The 27,123-nt window shown below is 31.9% G+C and overlaps 1 protein-coding gene across 2 annotated transcripts; it reads right to left on the bottom strand.

Annotated features, from left to right (window-relative positions):
* Window positions 1-804: 804 nt before the first annotated feature.
* LOC102666595 (rhamnogalacturonan I rhamnosyltransferase 1) lies at window positions 805-4,629 on the bottom strand. 2 transcript variants are annotated; one of them, XR_003265394.2, is made up of 11 exons: window positions 4,246-4,629; window positions 3,859-4,148; window positions 3,151-3,181; window positions 2,938-3,030; window positions 2,578-2,650; window positions 2,480-2,503; window positions 2,323-2,384; window positions 1,839-1,980; window positions 1,417-1,450; window positions 1,168-1,307; window positions 805-1,099 (listed from the first exon to the last, which is right to left on the bottom strand). XR_003265394.2 is itself a non-coding variant. In XM_026126658.2 (4 exons), the coding sequence occupies exons 1-3, from the start codon at window positions 4,288-4,290 to the stop codon at window positions 3,172-3,174; spliced, it is 345 nt and encodes a 114-aa protein (XP_025982443.2). In that variant the 5' UTR covers window positions 4,291-4,623; the 3' UTR covers window positions 2,682-3,030; window positions 3,151-3,171. The 2 variants fall into 2 exon arrangements, 1 of the variants encoding a protein (XP_025982443.2); XM_026126658.2 differs by lacking the exons at window positions 805-1,099; window positions 1,168-1,307; window positions 1,417-1,450; ... (2 more) ...; window positions 2,480-2,503; window positions 2,578-2,650 and having other exon boundaries at window positions 2,682-3,030; window positions 4,246-4,623.
* Window positions 4,630-27,123: the final 22,494 nt, after the last annotated feature.

Here is a 27,123-nt window from a genome sequence, read left to right as displayed (position 1 = left end):
GTCATCATAAACTTCACACTCTTCCTTTGCTTGCTCTTGGCTTTTCCCCCAAATAACAGCATAGAAACCAATAACCGCCATGGCTGCTTCATATTTAGTCACTGTATTTAGTTGAGAATGTTTTTGGTAGTATTTTGGTGAGGCTTTTAACATTAAAATCACCAAAATGGACCCCAAAATAAATCTTAAACAATGCAGTATTGTGGGAGTAAACAACGGTTTTCAATCAATAGTCAAAGTTGTGCCCGCTGATACCACAAAGCAAATAGCCGTCAATGTGGCCGCAATCCACAGCACTCCAGGCAATGGATGGGCTTCAATGGAGGGGCCCATAGCCGCAACACAGCGGTGTAGCACCACTATAGCCAGCTCTGCTTATAATCCACGCCACAAACTTGGCAATTAACCTTAACAGACATCAGAAAAATAACAATAGCAAAATCATCAATTTTGTGCACAACTAAGATGCACACTTGAATTTAGACCCTAAATATAGCTTCAAATATAACAATTAAGGCAACAAATCAAATATAATGGAAACAAAATTCTGACCTACACAACACTCAATCAATAGATCTTGGGCATCTCTTGCAACACGTACATCTGGGGGTAACATCTCTTTAATAATTTTTGACATTGTTGCTGCCAAAAAATTAGAGATTCTGTAAGCAATAGAATAGTGATGCATTACCAAGAAAGAAAGAACATTGAGATTGACTACCAAGTACAATAAGTATTAAAGTAACCAAACATCGCAATGCATAATTAATTAGGAGCATTATATCAATTAAACCTATTTAAAAAAACATCAACCGGTCTTCTAATGATTAATGTTAAGAAGAGATTGTTTTGATATGACCACAATTCACTTTAAAGCTTTATAAATTGATAACAAAATAAACACATGCAATTGTCCATACAGCTAAGGCACGAATCAAACCAAGATGTGTGCATGATTTAGAAAAAAAGGGCAAAATAAAGCAAGCCAAAGAAATTTATTTTCCGGTTATGCCTCATCATGAGTTGTTCCTTTTGAGGTTGTGCCTCGTCATGAGTTGTCTCACTGCTTTCTCTTCTTCCCCATTTTTTGCTAGAAAATCTGCCATACCCAAGAACCAAAATCATATAACAAAAATGGTACTGAAATTATATGCATAATAAACTTACGTTTGTGCTTCAGTAGTTTAAGTTTCAATCTCTTCTTCAATTGAATTTTTCTTTGATGATCTACTGGTATCTTTGGCATCCCCTCCTCTATAATAACTGCTTGTTATAGTCCTGAATCGCTCCTGTCCAGCTCCATCCCACTAAACAAAACACAACAAATGACTCCAAGCTTGGCATGCATGTGGCCATAATCATGAATATGAAAAGAAACAAAAAAAGTATTAGAATAAAAGAATCCATTGTAGTCACCTCAATGCCAAGGCGAGTCACTGCTGCCACCTCCCTTGCAATGGCCATGGTTATCAGTATCCAACCATAAAACAATAATTTCAGAAATGATGTCGAGAACAACACGAATCAAAATATTTCATTTCATTTCAATTATTATGTTTTCAGGAATTATGTATTGTCACTCTACTCTAATTAACTTGTTTTCTCATTTCCCTAAAATGTATGTCCCTTTAAGTAATCAAGCTATAGCAAAGATCTATTGCCAGTGTTATATCTATATAAACTTGTAATTAACAATTAGAAAACTAATTTTAAATAATGAAGGCAGTAATGCACAATAAAATAGTAGAAAAATGTGCAGCTCCTGCAAGTGAGAAGTTATTAAAAAAAGAAGAATTGAATAGAGAAATAGAGTGGGAAAGCAAAGCAGGGTATGTAACCTTAGGGTCAATGTTCTGAGAGTGGTTTCCAGCAAGTGCTTCTCCGCTAACTTTGAGCAAAACCCTTCGCCATTTAAATGAAGGCTTGCTACTTTCGTTCATTGAGAGTCTCAAGTGAGACATGGACGGAATCTCGGACTTCCTGCCAACAAATTTTATTTATTTCAGCCATAACAAACAGTTATGATTATTATTATGAAACATAAAAAAATCAAATGCAATTCAATTTCAACACAATAAAGTAATCATAAACAATCAATTACAGACTTATAAACCTTGTATTATATACTTCCGGTAAAATGTAAAATAAGGCGCTATTTATCGGTTCAATTTGGATGTTCATGACTTCATGGCCAAAAAGGGCACGGAAATAATTATATAATAGTAAATTACTGGGATTGAATATAATAATAAATCAAATCATGGGAGGGATAACATTTGGAAAGTCCTAACACTGCTATATGATCGTTGACAACGCCACTACCTGAGAATACTCACAATCTGCAGCTTGACGGTTTTCCCTTCCATGTCCACGGTTCTGATTTCCTGAAAATAAAATAAAAATGAGTGTTGGGCCATAAATAGAAATAACAAAAGAGAATAAGAGTGATAATTACGAAATCAACTCCAATAGTACTTACGTAGCTGTCGACCTAGGAGTCATCCTGAAACGAAACGAAGAAACAAAGGAAGTGAACAAAAAGAGAGATTAGAAGAAGCAAATAAAGTGATAACTCACAACAAATCTGAGAAGCAAGCAGGATTTTCCAACGGAAGAGTCGCCGATTAGGAGAAGCTTGTTCAGATAATCGCTGAAACCAAACCAAACCCCAAATTAAACTTAGAGGCTAAATTTATAGTCTAAAGCCAAGCACAAAAAGGGAAACTCGGTTGAGGGCAGGAACGACGGCGAGATAAAACATGGCTACCCAACCCATCCTCAAAGCCAAACCAAAATCGTAAAAAAAAAAAAAAAGAATGAAACTTCTTAAACAATAAATATTTGTGAATTTTTAAAATGATTAAATGATACAATAATTTTATTTTATCTTACAATAATAGGTTAAATTACTAACTAATTTACAAATGATTCAGAGACCTGTTGAATCGTCATTGACATTTTAGAAAGGTCGATTTCCTTTTGATATCCGCATCAATGCCACGGAACTTGATCACAGCTCGATCATAAGCCCTGAAACAAAATAATAATAATAATAATAATAATAATAATAATAATAATAATAATAATAGTACGAAATATTTCTTACGCTTAAACAAAACCAAAAACACCTAATCACGAAATTCAAATTACCTTGCTGCAGCATGCATTATGTCAAATCCACCTAAAAGAAAATAAAGAAAAAGAATGTGATATTAAAGAAAATTGTAGTTAATATAAAAGCGAATCTTCTACTTGCACAATCAAATAAATTGTGAGGAATTAACAAAAAAATGTGATATCCTCCCCAAGTGAATCATGGATTCTTCACACCGCAAGCACTTGAACAATCAATTTTTGCAAACACAACCTTATCCATCAGTCAAGTCAGCGTTTTTTCCATCATAATTCAGAAAAACAAAATACCCTATACCTGAGGATACTCCACCCAAGGGGCCCAAACAAATTTACATATACACACAATATCATAAGGAGTAAAATCAGTAATTGCTTATGGTAATTGTTAACAGACTAAACATAACAAAAATAGACTTGATAAATCAGTAATTCCTATTACATTAAAAGAATTGTACATGCCTTCTTTATTTTATGTATATAATCAAATACACAATATCATTAGAATCCAAAAATATACGTATAAGAAAATATCGTTATTTCTATTTTTGTTAACTTTATAATAAAAAATTAGGTGTGGGACCTGTGCTTTGCACAATTTTTAAAAAATTTAAAGTGAGAAAAAAAAACAAAAGGAAAAAGTGGAAAAAAAAGAAGTCTTGCTGCGGGGCAATTTATATATATATTGAACAATGCTGATTTCAAAAGATGCAAGATTCATATTACCTCATTCTTGTGAGTTCCTCCTCCTCTTTGCTGTAACAATCATGAGCACAGCCAGAGAAGGCCAACATGTCCATCTCATATCTAAGATGAAGTGCAAGGAAAGGCCGCTTTTCCCTCAAAACCTTGACTATCATTCTGCCAAGTTCTTCTATCTGAGTAGTAAACCTCAGAGCATTGAAGTTTACTCGGCATCGTAGCTTTTGAATCTCACCAGGTAATCCATTATTTGCAAGTCTAGCATCTGTTCTATTTAGCTGTATGACCTTGTGTTTCAGCAATAGAGGAAGGACCTGTTTAAGTAGTTAAGGACAATTAGTTGCTAACTTCGAATAAAGAACTAAGTCAAAATCTGATAAGTGCAAAGATAATGTGAACCAAGCAAAATACCTGATTTTCATAGTATGAGATATTAGACCAGCTAATGGGTGGCATTGAGTATAATAATCCTAGTTCAACTCTTTTCTTGACCTTAGGTGGCAGTATCTTTATTATTCGAACCTCGTCTCTCAAGGAGGTAATGAAATGATCTACATCAAATATATCTTTGAAGTCACTGCCACATCAAGGAGACATGATATCAAAGAAATGAAGATATTTCAATTATTTTTAAACATACCAAACAAAACAAAAACATAATAGAAACATAGACTATAAGAATATGAGATTCTCTACCTAGAAAACAATACCTTATGCTCACTGCTCTTCCTGCATTTTCGAAAATGGTAAACACAAATCGAAGCTCATCTCTTGCATTACATGACATTGCTAGTAAACACACACACACACACACACACACACACACACACACGCACACACGCACACACGCACTTAAGAAAGAAACTATACACATATAAATATACAATTATAAATACAAATCTATTAAAATGCTGGAATGAAAATATATCCCATGTGAAAAATAAATAATTTTAAAAGTGACACTTAAAATTAAAATAAGAAATATGAAAACATACCCAAAAATATCATCTTGACATTTGATCAAACACATAACCTGCAACCAATAAATGTTCTAATGAACATGATCAACAAATGCATAACTTGCAACCAACAAATGTCCTAATGAACATGATCATAAAATGGATAACTGTGAGCACTAAAAATAATCCTGCAGACAATGGGAATTGACATGTCAAAAGAGGATTTCATATATAAATTCATAGTGCTCGAATATCAGTGTTATTTAAAAAAAGAAACTATACACATATAAATATACAATTCTAAATACAAATCTATTAAAATGCTGGAATGAAAATATATCCCATGTGAAAAATAAATAATTTTTAAAGTGCCACAAATTTAAAATTAAAATAAGAAATAAGAAAACATACCCAAAAATATCATCTTGATATTTGATCAAACACATAACCTGCAACCAATAAATGTCCTAATGAACATGATCATAAAATGCATAACTGTGAGCACTAAAAATAATCCTGCAGACAATGGGAAGAGATATGTCAAAAGAGGATTTATCATCAGGGGCACACATGCATCTTGATAACAAACCAAAAAACCTAAGATAATAGAGAATTAGATATTTGTTCCAATCAGATCAATAGGAGGTTGTAAGATCATGATTATGAGCTTCAACTCCAAGCTATAGAGATGTCTACTCCTAATCCAAGGCACAGAGCCTCTAATTTCAGAAAAAGAAAAACTCACTCTTTCAAACAGCAAGAGCTGAGCAATTAAAAGTTCTAAACTGTACTAATGCATCACAAATAAATAATTTTAAAAGTTCCACAAATTTAAAATTAAAATAAGAAATAAGAAAACATACCTAAAAATATCATATTGACATTTGATCAAACACATAACCTGCAACCAATAAATGGCCTAATGAACATGATCAGAAAATGCATAACTATGAGCACTAAAAATACCACTGAGCCATAGACACCCTTGCATGCAAATCCAGATAATTAAACACTAAGGAAAATACATAAAAATTATAGCTTACCTCGTAGATTATCCCGTAAAACTCTGAACAATATCAGAAATATGAGTTTAAGGAAAAAATAACAACGAAGCATCCAAAAAAACCACAAAAAATCAGACAAAAAAAACATAAACACCATTTTAATAAAATCAAAATAAAAGAACCTCTATCTTCCTCTTAATTTCTCCGACAACTTCTTTGCCAAAGCCGTTGTTGTTACTGTAGCCTGTTCCAAAAATAAAACCTGTTAATTTTTTGCTTTTTCTTTTTCTGGGGTGCATTTTCTAAGCAAAACGTGAAGAAGTGAAAAAAACACAAAAGGAATAGAAAGAAGAGTGAAAGGAAACAACACGAACTGGTGAGAATGTTCTAAGTGGTTCTGTGAGATCCTCGAGCAGAGACCAAAGCGAGCAACAAATGAAGAAGAAGAAGAACAAAGAATGCATTGCAAAAAGCGGTTGGCTTCAGCATTCCGGGGAAATTTCAGTTTTCGAAAAAAAAAATAGAAAGAGATAAACGGAGGATGATACGTGAAGTTGGCAGCAGAAAAAAAAAGTTCATAGGAAGACACATGGCAGCAAGGTGTCACAAAACCAAAGCAAAGCTGGAGGGCTATAAAATGACCAAAAAACAAAAAAAAAATAGACAGGTGTCAAGCTCTTAGCTATGGGTATTTTGACCAAAAAACCAAAAAATTGGACAGATGTCAAGCTCTCAGCCATAGGTATTTTAGTATTTTCCACATACTTCAGTTTTAGTATATAGATATTGATTAATGCTATTAATGTTAGTTTTCTAAAATTATCATTCTTTTTCATCTATTTATTATATTTGTCTAAAATAACAAAGATAACATTAGAATAAAGAGAGTAATTATTAACACTGATGGATTACTTTAAATATTTCACTGTATTTTTTTTTATTATCATGTTATTAGTATAGAATATCCAACAATCTTATTTATGATTAATATCTGCTGAGAAACATGGTTGATCATCTTTAGTGAGAATTTTTTCTGTCAATTACATTTTTTTTATCCACAAGACTTAAACCCAAAACTTTACTTAAGAAAATTGAGTCCGGTACTACTCGAACCAACGATTGGTTGGTATTTCCCTATACTAGTTACACAAACCCATAAATAAGGAATGCTAAATTAATGTACAAAAATCGTTTGAACAAACTCTTTTATAAAAACACGTATTTTCATGTTATTAACTTAATCATTAGTTAAATGGTTTTTCAAATGTGTGCAATATCACATATAATAAGAGTAATTAATTACTCAATTCTACTTAATCTTATTTTAATATATAACGAGAAGATAAAGAAGTTTTCCCACATAAAATCCAATTAAATGTTGTTTTAATTATTTGATTTAATTTTATTTAATTTTGAAACGGCCACATATTATTATGCTTTAAATTGATTTATTTTGAAACAATCATTGTTTAAGTTTGTTATTTAAAATTTGTCTAAGTTATGCAACTTATACATAGTTTCGATGAACTTATCTCGAGAGAAACAAAAGAGTGCATTAAAAATGATCGATATATGAAATAAAATTTGAGAAAATAAATAAAATAATAAAGTAAAGCTAGGGAAAAGTATAAAAATATAATATAGATCAGGAAAGGTGGCAGAGCCTCCTAGTTAGATTTATATTATATTTCAAAGTTAAGAGTAAGCGATATGGAGAAGGAAAGGATCAGATTAGATGGATAGAGGGCAATCCTCAAGTGGACACTATAAGTTATCTCATTTGGAAAAATATAAAATATGATGAACCTGTAACTCTTTTTTTTTTAAAAAAAATTACAACAACGTCCTTATCAGTTTTTTGGATATTAAGCTGAGTACTGAAGATCGCAAACTGCCCACACTTACTTTTGGGTCTTATGTAGATCTTATTTTCCTCCAAGCACCAGCCTAACCAAAAAGGACTTTCATAGTTTTTCAAAAACAGTTATCAAGGGCACACCTTTGCAGGCTTACCAATCCCAGGTTTTCGAAAACAAGCAAAAGAAAAGAAAAAAAAATACTATTTACAAGCAGTTGGGTTCTAAATCACATTCGCATTTTCCAAATGAAGATAACTAAGGCCCCTTGAGGGTGCCTTCACAAGAATTAGCCAGACATAGTGAGATTCATACTTACAGTTTATCTGAGAAAACTTTTGGGGTATAGGGGAAAGATGCAGAAAAGAACTTGGTATTATTGTACAGACAACTATTACAAGCTTCTCTTTCTAAGTTTCTCTCTCTCTCTCTCTCAATATTGGGTATGATATCGTTTAGCCTGTTTTTTCAACTGAACCTCAACACCCTTTATATAGAGAAAGATTACACAACAAGACAAAACCCCTTCAGTCAAGAACAGTAAAATTATTGTTCCTTTACTCTGTCACAGGACTGTCCTTTACAAATACCTTTATTACAGATAAGCTCAATTTCTATTTTATGCAATAGTAAAGATTCCTGCCTTGGATTTTAGCTTTTCTTTAGGCAGGATACATTGGTCTTAAACTCTTGCTTGCCTTTGTAATCGTAACATCTTCTTCATCTTGGATATTTCCAGAACAGAAAATGTCAGATGAATCTTCCATTGAAAGATCAATAGAAGGGAAATGAGGAGTTTGTTGTCCATGGCACCCACTGGCTTCATAAATCTCCTTGTCTTTTTTCTCTTTCTGGAAAACTGAACTAATTTGTTGTTGAGATCCACCGGAAAGGGAATGAAAAATTTTCCATTGTATAAGGGCAAGAAGAGTTTTGTGTCATGAGTTTCTTTTATCAGATCAAACTCACGTTTGTCTTCTTCTGAGAAGAACCATTGATAGCCCTGAATTTGTGCCCTCATAAGGTTGTACTGGTATTGTGTATTGCCTTGTACATCCCAGCTCTCATACTCATCATTGAATAGGCAGGGATAATCTCTATGATCCTCTGGTAAGAGTTTCATAACATGGCAAGGATAATTCTGAGCAGTGAAGTTGCTCGGGCAGGTAGTTATCTTGATGGCAATGTAGTCCATCATTTCTGCCTGGATTAAGTTTATGGCCTCATTGATTGACGGATTAAATCCTTCGAATCTATCAGATGAAGGAATCAGGATTGATTCCAAACATCCGTAGTCCAATAGACATTTTGCAGTAATTGCTAAGTCTTCATATCCGAAAGATTTAAACTGGTCCATGTCTAGCTTGGCTTTCCTAAAGAGGAATTTTACTTTACAAGGACAATTGGTTTTGTCTTGGCAGTATGGGGTTTTATTGATACATACAAATTTTTGGTTAAAATAAGCATGTACACCTATATATAGTCCTGGAATTTGGGTTTGATTATTATGTACCTTAAACAATAAACTCTGTATTTTCTTAAAATTGTCTAAGTTTAGGTCATTTGTTGAGCCTGGGGCATTTGGGCTGACTGTGTCTTTGTAGGTCTTTTGGCTGGTCTTGGTTTGGCCAACATTTATGATTATGGTTGGGGTTTTCTGGTTCAAGAGACCTTTTTATTTTGTTAATATCTGTGGTATTTAATTCTAGGGCTTTTTCTGCTTCTTCCCTTGAATAGAAACCTTTGTAGATTGGGCTTTGAATACCCTCCTTTGCAAGGCAAAGGTCTTTGAAATTGGTATAAACACCTTTATGCGGTCCTGATAACAGGACAAAAGCTGTATAGCCTTTTCCAGAAGGAGAGGCTTTTGTAAGAAGAGGAACTCCTTGGTCATCTGCAATGCAGAAATTGTATAGAGCACAGATGATACCCTTTTTTACTGAACAAACAAATTGCTCATTATTATTTGTATTTTTTGGAATATTCCAAATATTATCAATGAGACAATTGAATTTATCATTAACAGCTTCTCTACCAGGGTAGTGAAACTCATTTGTAAGTACCAGCAACTCTTGATTACCGAACTTCATCTTCTGCTTTATGTTTTGGTAGGAAACCTTACAAGGTTTCATTTTGTTGTATTCCTGCAAAACGAGAAAGAATATCAGCCACAACAATTTTTACTCCTTTTACGTGTTCAAAATTTATTTTTATTCCATTATGATATACATATTCTAGGAATAAAAGCCATCTTTTGTGGGGTTTTTTATCAGTATTTATTTGTTGACTACCATAAGCTACTATTTCTTCATAATCCGTTCTTATGGTGATTTCGCTTTTATTGATTAAGAAGAGTTTGAATCCTTCTAAAGCATTTATTACAGCATTTACTTCATAGTCTGTAGATGTTGAGTATACTTGAGGTTTTGTATGATATTTTCCCGAGGCATATCTGCAAATTTCTTCATCATGAATCTTTTCATATTTATTTTTCTTTTTCTTTAGGATGGCTCCCCATCCTTGTTCACAACCATCACATTCTATAACTAAATAGTCAGAATCTAATGGTAAAGATAGATATGGCAAGTTATTGACCATTTCTTTGATCTTTTGAACTAACTTTATATCCTCAGTATTGAATTTTCTTTGTCCAGTCAAAGATGTTTTGTTATAAAGAGGGGCTGTATATTTTCCCAGGTCTTTGATGAAATTTCTTGCATAATTAAGCAGGCCTAGAAAAGCTCTTAAGTTTTTTATGTCTTCCATTTTGTCTGGGAAACTAAGGATTTTTTGAGATATATGAGGTTGTAGACTTATTTTTCCATTTCCTATTTTTGTTCCTAAAAAGGAAATATGGGTTTACAAATTTCCATTTTTGATTTTGAAATAATCAACCCAAATTTTTCAAATAAATGAAGAACTTGTTTGAGATGCAAATAGTGTTCTTCTTTAGTTTTGAAAAGACAAGTACGTCATCTATATACGTACAAGTGAATTCTTTATAATTTCCAAAAATATTATCCATTTTTCGTTGAAAAATTTGTGGCGCATTTTTTAGTCCAAACGACATTACTTTCCATTCAAATAATCCTTCTGAACAAGAAAATGCTCATTTTATTGAATTAGGATGCATTTTTACTTGGTGAAATCCTGATTTTAAATCAAATTTTGAAAACCATTTAGCTTTATGTATCCTATTTATTAACACATCTTTAGAGGGGATAGTATATCCATCTATGTGAGTGTTATCGTTAAGCCTTTTGTAATTATAGACCATTCTAGTCTTTCCTCTTTTTTGTTCTGAGTGTTTATTAACAATAAAAGTAGGGCTTCTATGAGGACTAGTGTTGGGTGCTATAACTTTTAGATCTAATAGGATTTTTATGTGGCTTTTGCATTCCTCTTGTTCGAAATTCCCATACTGAATATCTTTAGTTTTAATTATTAGATCTGGGTTTATGATTTCTAGTTTGCATATAACTGGATCTTTTTCCCAATATTTTGTAGGGTCTTCTCCTATTATGCTAGTTTTATTTAATCCATCTATAATTTGTTGTATATTATCAAAGGTTATAATTTTATTAATTTTGACGGATTTGTAATTAGATTCTGCTACAGATAACTCGTATTGTAGCCTTGTTTCATTTAAAATACTTTCATAGTAAGAATCATGGGATGTGTCGCATGTTTCTATATTGCTATGATTTTTTTATTCTTTTATTTTACAACTACCGGGTGTATCACAAGGACATTGTTTATTATTGGTGGGGGCATCACCACGCTTTGTTCGTAACTCTGATGTGATTTCATCTATTATAGGTGACATTTGTGAGTTTGTAGAGATTAATATGTAATCTTTTGTAATAGTAATTGATCTATTATTATGTATAATAAAATCAAGTCCTAAAATCATTTTTTCTTTAGCAGGTCGTAAGTCCACCACATCTGCTTTATTTATAAAAATTTTATTACCGAAAATTTCACAATTTATGGATAATTGAATAGTGAAATTTCGTGTTTCTGTATCATTTGTTATTATGTCTCCAGACATTGTTCTAGTTTTGGTTATTATGTTGCTTTTAAAACAATTTTGCTGAGGTACAACACTTTGGCATATAGAAGTAAAAGAACAACCAGTATCTACCAAGGCTTGCAGAATTATTTCGGTTTGCTTAAATTTATTTATTTTGGGAAAATTTATTTTAACTAAAATATGTAGGCTTTTGTTTTTCTCTTTATTACAAATTCTAGGGATGCAATCTTTATTTTGTAATGCCATAAGCCCACTAGTATGTTCTTCAGAAAAGTTTGGATTTTTTTCTTTTCCGAAATTTTCGTAAAGAAAATCTACCGTCTTTTCTATTTGGTTTAACCTGGTCTCTAGAGTGGAGATCCGGTTATTCATAATTTTATTTCCAAAATCATTTTCTTTCTTTGAATCGGGAAATTCTATTTTCAAGATAGTTTGTACGCAAGTTTTGCAGAAGTTTTTGTAGCATAGACTACAGTGAGCCCTTAACGTTTTATGGGGATATCTTTTACAGAAATAGCATTCTTTATGATCTGGTCCTATGTGGAATTGTATTTCATGTTCACAATCATTTAATTCTGTTTTGAACATTAAACTGTATCTCAAATCATCAAGGATTTCTCCATACTGATTGTATTTATCATCTACTGGGTATAGATTTGTATATTCATTTTTTGTGAATTCGTTCAAAATTTTATAATCTTTGTTAAGCTCTTCTTCTCCAGATGTATAGTCAGACCAACTAACTATTGAATATATTTTTGAATCTGTAGAAACTGTTTCATCTATGGGGATAAGATTCATCCTACAGCTTTTTATCAGTTCCGCTTCTCTTGTGAACAAATTGGTTTTATTTGGACATTCCCTTGAATAATGTCCTGGTTGGTGACAAGCATAACACTCTAATTGCTTTGTATATGTTTTATTATCTCTAAGTTTTCTAACATGTCTCTCTTTGTTGAGAGTGGGTTTCCTAGAGTTAGAGGCTCTAATTGAATACCGTCTGGTTAGGTTCTTTCTTTTGAATGGTTGTTTACTTGGAGGTTTATACTGGGGTCTTTTCCTCCTAATTTCTTTGTGGTATTGTTGAGGAGTATATATTTGTTTACAGATTTCTAAATCAGCCATTTTTATTTGTTTATTAATGGTTATATTTGTACATGTTTCTTCCATCACCTTCATTATGTGTTGGATCCTGACAGTTAAATTGTTCATAACTGGGTCAACTTGGTCGTCATTCCAACTGTCTCTAATTTTTTGTCCTAATTTACCCGGGAGTTTTAAAAATAGTTTTTCTCCTAAAGATCTATCTGTAAATCCTCCTGCTATGGAGGCATACATTAGGTAATCTTGGGTAAATTCTTTTATCTTGCCAAAATAGCTTATAGAGAGTCTTTCTAAGTTGCCCATATAAATTTTTTGTCTGATGGTATTTCCATCATTTACCAATTGGGCTGTGAAAATTCTTTGTATTAGACTACAAAAATTATGGATATTTGGACCAGGGTCTATTAGGTTTGTTTTGATTTGTTTTGGGAAGGTTTGTTTAAAAGATTCCCAGCAAGCTCTAGCTATGTCTCCTAGATATGTTTCGGCTCTTGCTATCATGTCTTGACTATTGGCTACATGATTTTCATGGTTTACCTTATAGTCTCTTATTACAGCAGAAGTCCATTGTTCTATGTAATTTGGAAGTAGTTGTGGGTCAATACTTCCTATATTTAGTAAAAGAGATGGCATATTGAATGTTGGTTCTATGGGCATCCTTTTTCCCTTTGATTTTATGTTTTCTCCTAGAGTTAAATCTATTGGAGTAATGACTTTTTCACGAGGGGGGAATCCCATATTATAATCTTCTGTAATATAATCGAATTGGGGGGTTGAAATTTGAGCTAGAAGCTTCATTCATAAGTCCCCTGTGAGTTTCAGGAAATGACATTAATGATTCTGTTTCACTAACTTCAGAATTTATATTAAACATTTGTTTAAAGTTGATTTCATTTTCATAAAAAAAATTTAAATCAATCTTTGTCAGTAAACTTCAATCTTATCTTCATCAGAATTTTCTTTATCTATTGATGAAAATAGTTTTTGTCTGAAAACATATTCATTTTCTTCATCAATGTCATCTGAATCCGTTTCATTATTTACAAAACTTTGTCCTGGACACCTTTTATCTTCTTCCCATTTTTTAACTGCTCTAAGAAGCTTTTGGGAAAGGTGAGTTTCTTCTAGAAAAGTTTTTTCGGTTTGTTTGTGTTCCTCGTAAGGGATGTATGACTCGAAATATGAACAATGCCATAAGTTCATCATGGACATTCTAGAGGGTTCTATTTCTTCTTCTGGGGGATTTTGTATGTCTTCATAGTCAGCAAATCTTACTGAGAGACTGTTTCGCCTGTTTGTTATTATGGCAGAAGCAGGAGTGGTTATTGCACTCCTAGAGGATCCAACATCAATATGTGTTTGGCATTGATTATTTTGGTTTATGAAAGAATCAAATATTTCTGGCGGCAAAAATTGAATTCCTCCAGATGATAGTGTTGTTATCAGAGGATTTGTGTTTATTCTATATCTAGGGGATATTTGATCACTTATTCTACCGATAAAAGTGATATCTAAGTGCAAGTTATGTCCCTCAAAATTTCTTCCAAATCCTATTGTTTGGACTTCTAAGTTTATATTTTGTATAAAATCAGTAAGGTTCATTGTGTAATTAGGGGCAATATAGATCAAAGAGACCGTTTGGTTTAGGTCTATTTCGATCATCCCTATTATGGCTTGAGAATTGTTGTCTCTAAACCTTTGATCAAAGAGCACTACGAAGGCTTTAGCTCCTACGAAAGATCTTGTTAGGGACCTGACACCTATGGCGATTAGTCCTAAGTGTACATATCTTCTGTTCGTATTTAGGAGTTGTCGTCCTGTTTGGTCAGAGATTAATAGATTAATCTCTGACCAAACAGGAATTTATTTCAATCTCTATTTCTTCTTGAAACCTTTACTTTTCCAATCTTTACTTCTAATGACTATTGAAACTACTATCAAAGGATAATCATTATTGCAATTAACTTTGAAGACATGAGATTATCAGATTAATCTCTGACCAAACAGGAATTTATTTCAATCTCTATTTCTTCTTGAAACCTTTACTTTTCCAATCTTTACTTCTAATGACTATTGAAACTACTATCAAAGGATAATCATTATTGCAATTAACTTTAAAATAAAAAGCACTATTATAAAATTTATTTACAAATCATCTTAGAAACCATGATACGATATTATTATTATAATTATCTATGAAAATCTTTATTAAAATTATTGTTATTATTATATGTATTAAGTGTTAGACAATTCTTTGATAAGTTAAAAATTATAAACTTACTTGTTTGATTAAAAAGAACTTACAATAGAAAATGAATTATATGTCTCTCCTTTAAATATTTATTTATTAATAAAATTATTTAATAAAAATTATTTAATTATTATAATAATATATTCTTTTCGAAGAATAAGTATAATTTTCATGATTAACAATGATATATTAAATTTTCTTCTAATAATAATCTTAATATTAATTTCCTTTATTGCTATATGAATTATTGTTTTGGTATCCAATGGATGTTTCGAAATTCTTACGTGCTGATGACGAATTTTAATCATAAAAACTCCTTGATTAATGGTAAAATTATGTCATCCTAATCGAAAGAATTTGAATCACCTAAAACACTCCTTAATACCATAGTCACCTTATAAGACTATAAGTATACCAATTGTATCAGAACAAATTAATCGGTCTCTTCCAGACATAAAATCATTTGATTTTTGTTATATTATATGTTTTTTTTAAAAAAAATCTTTTTCTTTTCACTCATTATTTGATCCAATCACTCATATTCATTGCAATGATTCAATCAATAACATTCAGCTTTACTTTGATTTTCAATATCCTCCCTGAAATGGTTTAATGGAGGCTCAACGCACGAGTCATGTGTTTGTGGTTTATCCCTGAGTTTAAAAATCTAAATGAAATTAGCAGTGTTGAGATGTTACTAATTGATGAAAAGATAATTTCATAATATTTAAACTAAACTATGATTATTTAAGGATGAAAAGATAATTTCATAATATCTAAATGCCTCTGTTATTTTTTGGATGGAAAGATTCATGTGTCAATTAGAAAATCTTATATTAAGATTTTCAAGGATATGTTTCATGAATGATATATTTATTTGTTTAAAATTAGACATGACAATGGGGCGGGGCGGGTATGGGTATTGTCTCCCCAATCCCTTACCCCGACTCCTCAACATATCCCCATACCCGTACCCGATACCCGACGGGTTTGAGTTTATTGTCCCATACCCGTACCCGTCGGGTATCGGGTATCCCCAACCCCGTTCCACACACCATTTAGAAAAAAAAAAATTTTTGTAAAAAAATATTAAAAATTTGATTTTAGAAAAAAATAAATTGATTGTTAAACATTTATTTTTAACTACTTATATATCAATAAATTTATTATAACGCGTGTGTCTACATAAATAGTTAAGAAAATAATATTAAATTATGTAAAAATTTTAAAATAAAATTAACTAGTAATAAAAATTATATGCCTTTTGATTAAATTATGCAAAAATTCTAAAGATTTTAAGTGGCGGGGCGGGTTCGGGTTCGGGGTCGAGACGAGTCTAGTAATCCCATACCCGTACCCGTACCCGACTTTTGGTTATCGGGGAAAACCCGAACCCGTACCCATACCCGGTCAACTCGGATATTACCCGTCAAAGTCGGGACGGATTCGGGCGGGTACCCATGGGTACAGGTTTTCTTGCCATGTCTATTCAAAATCCTGTTGGTAATTAAAAATGATCTACAGATGAAATAACCATGTTAGATTTTGATTTTATGCCATTCTCAGATATTGTTACTCAAACCAATGAAGATTTATTGCTTGATTAGTTATTTTTATTTTAGACTTAAAATTCTTTATTTATTCTAATTTTATAATTTGTATTCTGTAATTATAATATTTATTCGTATAATAGTTTATTTTTTAACATGTTTATCATGTTTGAAACAAATGTTATTGGTCATGCATCAAATAAAGATGATAATAAGGAAATTGACAAAAATGGTCAGAGGAGTAAACTCATTGGCATTGTTCTCCAACATTTAGAGTAAGATTATTTATTATACAAATTTCCTCCTTAAAATCACATATAAATAATGCTGAATATATATATATATATATATATATATATATATATATATATATATATATATATATATATATATATATATCCATTGAATTCACATTTTTAAATGTTTCTATTTGATACCACATATTTTATGTTTATTGAATAATAGGAACAACGATATAAGTTGTACTTTATGAGGGAAATTTGTTGACCAAATGAAACTAGAAATTGAAAACATGATTCAACTCTCATTTGGTTGTAATAATACAACTTCGCAAGTTGAAGAAATATCGGGGTATATATTTCTTAAATTCAAATTAATAATTAATTTGACTTCTCATTAAACATTACTAGAAAATATAGATTTAACATCGTCAGTTTAACATCGATTTTTGATAAAATCGATGCTAACATAAACACGGTGGCATAATTATAAATAATGTGCATTAGTTGACATCGGATTTACAGAAAATCGATGTTAACGAACTTATGTTACGTTAATATCGGTTTTTAAAAAACCGATGTTAATAAGACTTCGTTAATATTGGTTTTTATAAAACCGATGTTAACGTAAGTTCGTTAACATTGGTTTTCTGCAAAACCAATGTTAACTTATCAAACGTTAACATCAATTTTTTCAATAAAACCGATGTTAACGTTTACATCGTTTGGTTAACATCGATTTTGTACTGAAAATCGATGTAGAAGCTACATTTAAAAATATTAAAATGCAAGTCCTATTTTCCTCGCACTCTCTTCTTCTCTGTCTAAGCTTCGTCTTCGTGACTCTATTTCCCTTTGCAGCCACCGTGACAGCTCGCCACTGTGACACCTCGTCATCGTCCCTGATGTCTCCAAGGTAGCCCATGCCCTCGAAACCCTCACCGGCGCCACCTTCCAGCGTCCCCCCTTGATTTCTGCCATCAAGCGCCAGCTCCGGATTCGGACCATCTACGAAAGTAAGCTCCTTGAGTGTTTTCTGGATTTCTTGTGCTAGTTTCATACTTCGTTAAATAAGTCTAATATTTCACATAAACCCTTATAGGCACTTGGTTGTTTTCTGGATTTCCTGTGAGGCTGGAACCTATGTTCGGACTATGTGTGTGCACTTAGGCTGGCTTCTTGGTGTGGGTAGCCACATGCAGGAGCTTAGGAGAGTCAAGTTTGGGATCATGGGGGAGAAGGATAACATGGTCACCATGCATGATGTCATGGATGCTCAATGGGTTTATGATAATTATAGGGATGAGACTTATTTGAGGAGGGTTGTTATGCCCATGGAGATTCTTCTGACTAGCTATAAAAGGCTTGTTGTCAATGCTATTTGTTATGGTGCTAAGTTCATGATTCCTGGATTAATTTTAAACTTAGTCACAATAGGACATTTACCATTACCATATGGTATAATCATATTAAATTTTGAAAGCTGATCAATCACATCCTCACCTACTATGGTTCCTTCAGAGTTATATCTTGATGTTTAAGAAGGGTTTTTTTTCTTCCTCGTGGTTGTAATTAATTTAGTGATCATGTTTGGCTCTCTAATGTTAGAAATTGGAATTAGAATCATTTTGATTTTATAAATACTTTTCTTTTTCACTTATGCTTCCATTTATTTTTGTATAACTTCATAGATACCCAGGTAATATTACCCTTCTATGTGGAAACCATTAAAGTAGAAAACTAAACAGGTATGTTTATATTATATCACAAACTTGTCTATTGTACCTAACCTGAATTATTCTAGGCTAGTATAAAACAACTTATGCCAAAGAGGAGATTTTATTGAAGGTTTTTACTCCATCTCATTATAACATGCAAATTTGATTCTTAAAATTCATTTTTGTTAGAAAAATAAAATAAAAATGAAAGAAAATAAATACAAAGAAGATGCACAATCTTGAATTAAATAACAAAATAACAGTAGCAAAATAAATTTAATTGACAACACATGAATAATACATTATAACATACAATAAGCACAAGGAAAAAATAAATTAAGGAAAGAAAGATATAGCCTGGGTTGAAGCGCGTAAACGCTATCCTTAGAGAGAAAACGCCCCACTGCACTGGTAGGAAAATTTGATTGCACTCCTCTCCCAAGATACGACAATCCGTTGGTTCCGATCGTGTGCAGCGAAAGGATCCCCGAACCTTATGAACACCAATGCTCTTACCCTCAAGAAATAAATTATTTTATAAGAGAAGAAATAGAAAATTTTGGGAGAAAGGGATGAGACTGTAGCTCTGTCGATATTCTCTCTCTAGAGAGGAAGAAAGATATATATAAGCATTTATGCAACAATAGAATAATATGACCGTTGGAAAATATGACCGTTAGAAAACCAACCTACAGTTGTCACAACAAATATAACAAACTAGTTGACTCATTAAAACAAAATCTTAAGAAAATCTAAAATGAATATTTTATTTTATAAAATAGAATTAATATATTTATAAATTTTAAATTAAAACACAAATATTTATCAACATTCCCCCACATAATTTAAAATTTTAAAATATATTTTCTAAAAGATAATTTGTATAAAAACATAAGAGAAAGAGCATGTGATATTGTATTTCGGTATAAGGAACCTTCCGGGTTTGAGCCTTATACCTAGTGTTTATGAACTTCCATCCGAGAAAAATGTAGTGACTTGATTGTCTTGAACTACATATTCTTTAACCGGACTTTAGTACACAATCCCTACAATATTGGCGTTCAATTAGGTTCTAATCAGTGGTAGCGCGTTACACGACCTTGCGCTTGTATCTTATTTCGTGAGTGTCACTTAGAGATTAGTCCATATCTCATAGTGGCGGCCCCACCACCACACTCACTAGGTGAATCCTCAAAGAGTGAGTTGTGACCCCCACCCCTACAATAATTGTCATCGGATTCATTAAGAGGTATTTTTTTTTCCACCAAAAATACACATATATAAATACCTCAACCTTAATATTGCCACAATTTATAATACACCTCGTCATAGGAATGAGAAACGGAACAGCTCCGCCAAATTTCATTTTGGTGTACTTTAGTCAACAAACAATTTCGTTGTTACCCGTTGAACTCCATTCATGGGATCACCAATCACACAGAGACGGGTGTCCATTGTTGTAACTAAATAATGAGCTTTGATCTCATTCCCCTCGACGACTTAAATACTTGTTGACATGTCAACCTTTTTGTAAGCGGATCCGCAATATTATTTTCTGACCTGACAAAGTCAAGAGAAATGACAACATGAGAAATCAAATTTCTTATAGATTTATGTCACACTCTTAAGTGTCTTCTTTTTTCATTAAAATTTTGCTAGTCACTTTAGATATAACAATTTGACTATCACAGTGCATTGGCATTGGAGGTATACATTGCATAATACATTTTAAAGAAATTTAGTCTCACTAGTAGCAGTATTTAAAGCAATAATTTTTGCTTTCATGTGAAATAATAATTTGTCTAGTAAAATTTCATGATACTGCACAACCAACTAAAGCAAAGACATAATCACTTGTCAATTTTATTTCATCAAAATCAGAGCTACAATTTTGTATCACTAAATTCCTCAATTACTTTCCAATCTACTAACTGCATGTGCAATATCAGACAGGGCTAGAGAAGTTTGTCAAATGCAACAAAGAACCGATACTTTGAGAATATTTATGTGAAGAAATTCCTTTACTCAAATTTTCTTTAACTTGATGGATAAGAGTCATAAGGAGTAAAAGCATGTTTCACATCAAAATAATTAAACTTCTTCAATAGCTTTTCAACAAAATAAGATTGGGTAAAAGTCAAGCCATCATTTTTCTTTATAAGCTTAATTCCCAAAATCACATCTACTTGACCAAGGTCTTTTATGTCAAAGTTTCTAAACAATAAGAACTTCACATCATTTATGAAATGCATATTACTACCAAATATCAATATGTCATCCAGATACAAACATAAAATGACGCATCCATTATCATCAAATTGTTTCACATACACACATTTATCACTAACATTAATTTGAAAATCATACAAAAGAATAACTTAATCAAACTTTTGTGTCAATGCTTTGGAACTTGTTTCAAACCATACAAAGATTTAACAATTTATTTTTTAAGGAAAAAGATTTTCAAAGAAAGTGACATCTCTAGATTGCATAATAGTAACATTATAAATTTTAGTCACTTCTGAATTAACAACTAAGAATCTATAAGTAGTATTATGTAAAAAATATCCAACAAAATACAATTAACATTTTTTTTCAATTTTCCTTTTCTTATTAATAGGGATATTAACCTTTACTAGACACCCCCACACTTTAAGATATTTCAGATTTGGTTCTCTTTTTCTCCATAGCTCATAAAGATTTTTTTTTAATTTTTTTTATAAGGTACTCTATTAAGAATACGACAAACAAAATATAAAGCTTCACCAAAGTGTTTATTTTATTGTTTTTATGTTTTATCAATAAGTTATATATAAAGAGACAATCAGTCAACATGTAGCAACAAAATATTTGCAGTAATAATAATAACGTTAAACAATAGAAATTAAAAAACCTAACAACAAATGTCCTGATTTTAAAGACTTGTGTTCACATGATCATTTGATCAAGTAAAAGATAACTTCCTAAGGCAGGAATGAAAGTAGTGAGATGCTTTTAGTTTTTTTTTTCACACAAACTAATTCTAAAAGCATTTTATCTTAAACAAAAATACAATTGACAAAGAAAATATTTTTCAACAATCTCATACTAATGTAAAATTTCAGGAAATACATAATATAATAAATACATTTTTAATGGAACATCATGCATTGTGTTTTCATCCATTAATTTTTCATGCTTACTAGAAAGGAACTTAATCATATCCATTATAGATATTTTGATACAACATCATGCTACTGCAGAAAAGACTATGTAAGACGAAAGTATAAAACATTTTTCTCTCTAAGACTGTTGGAAAAATAATATAAAAAAATGAAAGAAAATAAATACGAAGAAGATGCACAATCTTGAATTAAATAACAAAATAACAGTAGCAAAATAAATTTAATTGACAACACATGAATAATACATTATAACATACAATAAGCACAAGGAAAAAATAAATTAAGGAAAGAAAGATATAACCTGGGTTGAAGCGCGTAAACGCTATCCTTAGACAGAAAACGCCCCACTGCACTGGTAGGAAAATTTGATTGCACTCCTCTCCCAAGATATGACAACCCGTTGGTTCCGATCGTGTGCAACGAAAGAATCCCTGAACCTTATGAACACCAATGCTCTTACCCTCAAGAAATAAATTATTTTATAAGAGAAGAAATAGAAAATTTTGGGAGAAAGGGATGAGATTGTAGCTCTGTCGGTATTCTCTCTCTAGAGAGGAAGAAAGATATATATAAGCATTTATGCAACAACAGAATAATATGACCGTTGGAAAATATGACCGTTAGAAAACCAACCTACAGTTGTCACAACAAACATAACAAACTAGTTGACTCATTAAAACAAAATCTTAAGAAAATCTAAAATGAATATTTTATTTTATAAAATAGAATTAATATATTTATAAATTTTAAATTAAAACAAAAATATTTATCAACAATTTTTTATGTGATTGTTTGGCTACTTCATGGATTTTACCAGAACAATGACATAAATAACTCTAGACTTGTTGGATCTTATTGTTAGTAAACAGTGTTTACAAAATAGGAGGACTATTGAAGGTTTCTTCTCCATGTCATTTTAGCATATGCCAATTCTAAACTTGATAGCATTTGTGATGTGATTGTATGCATGATTTGATTGCATGTCACCTTTAGAAACTTTAAATTTGGTTCTTTTGAAATTTCTTAACAAGAATTAGGTAATCTAGAATAGTCTACCAGCTAGGATTTTTCTGAAATTGCAATAAAGGTTAATAGATGCTTGTTTAGGTTTGAAAATGGTCTTAAGAACAAAAATAGTTCAAGATGCAAACTGAATCTAATTTTCCCATGATTGAGGTTTGGGATTGAGTAAGTGAAGTGAATATCTGGTTGCTGCAATGCAAGTTCTGAACCATCCTAGTTACCCTTGGTGGCACTACTATAAAAAAGCATTTCCACGACATCAATATAACATTGGTGTTATGCAAACGTTGTTGAATCTGTAGCGGTGGTATTTTGGTAAATACCCCGACATTAGCAACAACGTTTTTGGTGCTGCCCGATGTCGTATTTGAGCAGTTCAACAAATGACTACGTTTGAGTGAAAAACGTCTTCGTATTTCATAGCATGCCAATGAATAAATGACGTTTTTTAAGAAATCACCGTCCTTGTTGCAGTTTTTCAAATTAAAATAAAATTTTAGAAAAATAGTATCGTGCCATTACCTTTTAACTCTTTGCCTTTCCTATCTGTCGTGAGCACGCCCTAGCTAGCAACCTCCTTCATAGCAAACCTCTGTGGTGCCCTTCCTCGTGTGCTTCTGCGTTTCGTCGGTGCCGGTAACTTGCCTGGGCTAGGTTTTGTCCAACTTTTGTGAGGTAAGTAAACTTTTTTAATTACTTGTTAGTTTTCGTCATTTACCAGTTTCTTATTCTCTGGCATTATTAGGCTTGGTATTAGAGTTGAGCTCGAACTCTAGGGTCTGTTGGACTAAGTTCTGCATAAGCAACATGAAAATATAACAACATTACAATTAACCCAGCTTGTCCTTAATTTATTGGGTGCTATGGTAAGGACTGTGTTCGAAAGTGAAAATAGTTTTTTTAATTGGAGTTGCATGTACACTTTGAGGTAACACCGTATGTATGATACAACTATATAGGTGAGTCATGGTTTTGAGGGACAAAGAAAACACTTCATGGGGCGGGAATGGTAAATAATGATGATGATGGTTTATGGGGTTTGCTTAAAATTAATATGAATATGAGGGTATATAGAGAGATAGAGGAGAGACAAGGATTGTGTTTTTATTTTGGTTGATACCTATAGTGGAAAAGGGATTGGAGGGGGACCTCATATAGAGCTATTTAGCAAACAATCAGTATCATCATATCACACACTATAACCATAACAAATGTACACTAGAAACCACTGGTTAGGCAACTCAAATATCAAACACGGATTCTACTTCATAAAATTTCAACTCATATTAGCTATTACCCATAGGTCCTATTCCTTATCCTCCTAGTCCCCTCTAACCATTTGGGAGTCACTAGGGCCCTCAAATAATGAACTTTAAGTCTTGATATTGCATCCTAGAGATTATTGTTAATGGATTCTGTAACCATTAAACTTTACTGACAGTCTAAGTAAATCAATCTCGAAAGTTGTTTGAAGAAATTAAAGGATGTATAGGTATTGAATATACTATTAGTACTTTACAACGACTATTGTGATTGGACTATGTAAACAGAGTTTTATCCTCAATGCTTACAATGATTGTTTCAAAAATTCATATTAATTTATAACTGAATCAATAAATTTCGGTCTTTTAATTATGAATTGGTTTTGTTGTTTAAACTTAAGTTGAAACCGCCTAATGTGATATAAGTCTAACAAACTAATTCAAAATATGAACGGGATATAAGGTTCCTTGTAACTCTAAAAATAAAACAAAAATCCCATCAGCTTCAGCTAAACAATAGTTTATTAAAAGATATAAAAACTACCACATCATTAGATGATCATAATCTTATCTTTTCTATAGAAATTTATTAAAGCTTGCTTGGATAGTAAGAATAATTTGCATTTATGCAGAATTTAACGCTTGTGCTGATATGTTACTCTTAGCTGCTGAAGCAAGGTTCCATTGTTGTGTACAATAATTTGAAAGAACAAGCAAGCAATAATTCATGAAATTAACAAGCAGGGAAGACCTGGCTGGGCTTGTGATTTCAATGGTATTAGCAATTATCCCCAAATTCTTATTCTTATTTTGCTTTGAATTAATTTTCATTTACTAATCATCTGTCTCAATTTCATTAATATATATTGACCATAATCTCTTAGTAATCTTTTACTAAATTTAATTCCTAGTTGTTCATGTAGGATTCATGCAAATTAGAGGAAATGATAAAGCACATAGAGAGTGATTAAAACAATTAATCTGATTAGAGGTTCATTCGCACGATTAATCTTCTGTTAATCTTTAAACCAAACCGTTCCATAGTTCTTCCAATAAAATGTGTTGAAGTTCACTAACAATTAATTGACTGGGATTAGGATTGATCAATTCTACATAGAAATTAAAGAGAATCAAAAGTATTAAATGCTTTTAGAAGTTAAAGAAATGACGTGTCAATAAGTGAGTAAAAGAATTTACAAGAAGAATTAGTAAGAAGATATTCCAACAAGATAGTAAAAAGATATAAGGCTATAAAATAGAGGTTTATATTGAGATGTCTGTGTACTTGATTATTCTCTTTCATTAACTTCATGATATATATTTCAAATCAATTAAATTTGCCACTTTGCCAGCTTAAGGCGGCAGAATTAGTGTTTGGCTTTATTATGTGATCTCACATATCCATATATGGTATTATGATGAATTATCCAAAGTTACCTCTATGATTAGACCCTAGTATCATTCAAAAAGAAACAGAGAAGAATAATCAAGTCAAAATTATTGTTCATTTGAAAGAATCATTTACGAAATTGAACTTTGTCTCTTATTCAAAACAATGGTAGTGAGGTTCACAGTCTTTGTCTCTTATTCAAAAAGATTAATGGGCTTTAATTAGCAAGGTACAGGGGTCCATGAATAAATTTTTGTCCAACCAAATTAGTTGGAATAGACTAATTAAAGGGGTGTCCTATGAGTTTAATTAAACGGTTGAATTGTGCCTACCCCTACTACTATGCCAAATTGCCAATCACATAATCATAATAATAACACGAACTAGCATTTTTGAATCTATTCATCAACTCAAGGGTATGTGTACTCGATGGTGGTTGTCGTTGATGTCAAATCAGTTTTAGTTAGTGTAATTTCACTTCGATGTAACCACTTATGCTTGGATGTGGTGGTCCTTCTTGCCTGCTCCTTGAAACTATAACTACATTATAGTTAAGTGTTTAGTAGTATTTCTGGACCAATGGAGTTGTTCATATGATTTATCAATGTATTTAGTAGTGTTTAGTAGTCCTTTCTTTTCTATATTTTTATCCAATCTCCTGTTATTTTAAATGCTACATTACAGCTAGCTCTCTTCAACCTCTGCAGCATATTAGCAAGCAACAATTTGTAGTTTATATGGGCCACCTTGGTGACAATGATGTTGAAAATGTTGTGAACTCAACCTCAGCCCGCAACACTTTTTTCTTAATTCTTTTTTTAAAAATAAAACTATGAGATACTAATCTCCTTCCACCATGTGGACTTCTTTTGGATAAAATAGCATCTCTGTTTCATGTCAGCATATCCATTCTTATTATTATTTCCTGTACCTTCCAATGGTTCCTCCACTCTCCGCCAAATCATTTCAGGTATCAAGAATTGGCTGACAAATATAATGTGAAGTACATTGCTGGAGGTATTGAACTAGATCTAGAGTATTGGATTTCAGATAATTGCTTTAATATTTAAATATCATAAGCAAACTTAATAAAATCAGCAATGGAAGTGCATATTTCATAATGACAGCTTCTACAATTTTCTTTTTGTTTGTGTGCTGGCAGGTGCCACTCAAAATTCAATCAAGGTTGCTAAAGTATGTATCTACCTTGTTAGTATTTAGTAATACGCTAAATCTATAGTAGCTTAGTAATTCACGTGAAGGAAAAAGATGATAGCTTTGAATGCTTTTGCGCTCTATGATTATGGACATGTTAGAGAAATCTCCTTTGGAAGGCACTTTATGCTATTGTAAAGACCATTTGGATCAAACTAATTTTTTCTGGTTTAATTGCAAAAGGTAGGTGTGAACTGTGAACAAGGCAATGAAAGAGGAACAATATTATTAACCTTTTGTCCCAGTTTCTGAACTCTATTTTTATTCACGTTCTGCTACTAGTTGTTAACTTAAGCTTCTTTTTCTCCTTTGTATAACTTGCCCAAGTGTCGAACATCTACATAATGAATATGAAGATCCTTTTATTTTCCTCTATATAGATAACTTGCTATTGACTGAAGACCAGAAAACAGTCAAGCTAGCAGATTTTGGTTTAGCAAGAAAAAAGTCATTAACTGAGATCATGACTGCTGAAACAGGAACTTACCATTGGATGGCTCCAGAGGTATATTGACAAATAC

The sequence above is a fragment of the Glycine max genome, chromosome 18 (assembly GCF_000004515.6).
Source record: "Glycine max cultivar Williams 82 chromosome 18, Glycine_max_v4.0, whole genome shotgun sequence".
In the NCBI taxonomy this organism is placed as follows: Eukaryota; Viridiplantae; Streptophyta; class Magnoliopsida; order Fabales; family Fabaceae; genus Glycine; species Glycine max.
Note: the sequence above shows the minus strand (reverse complement) of the source record. Positions and strands in the feature narration are given on the sequence as shown.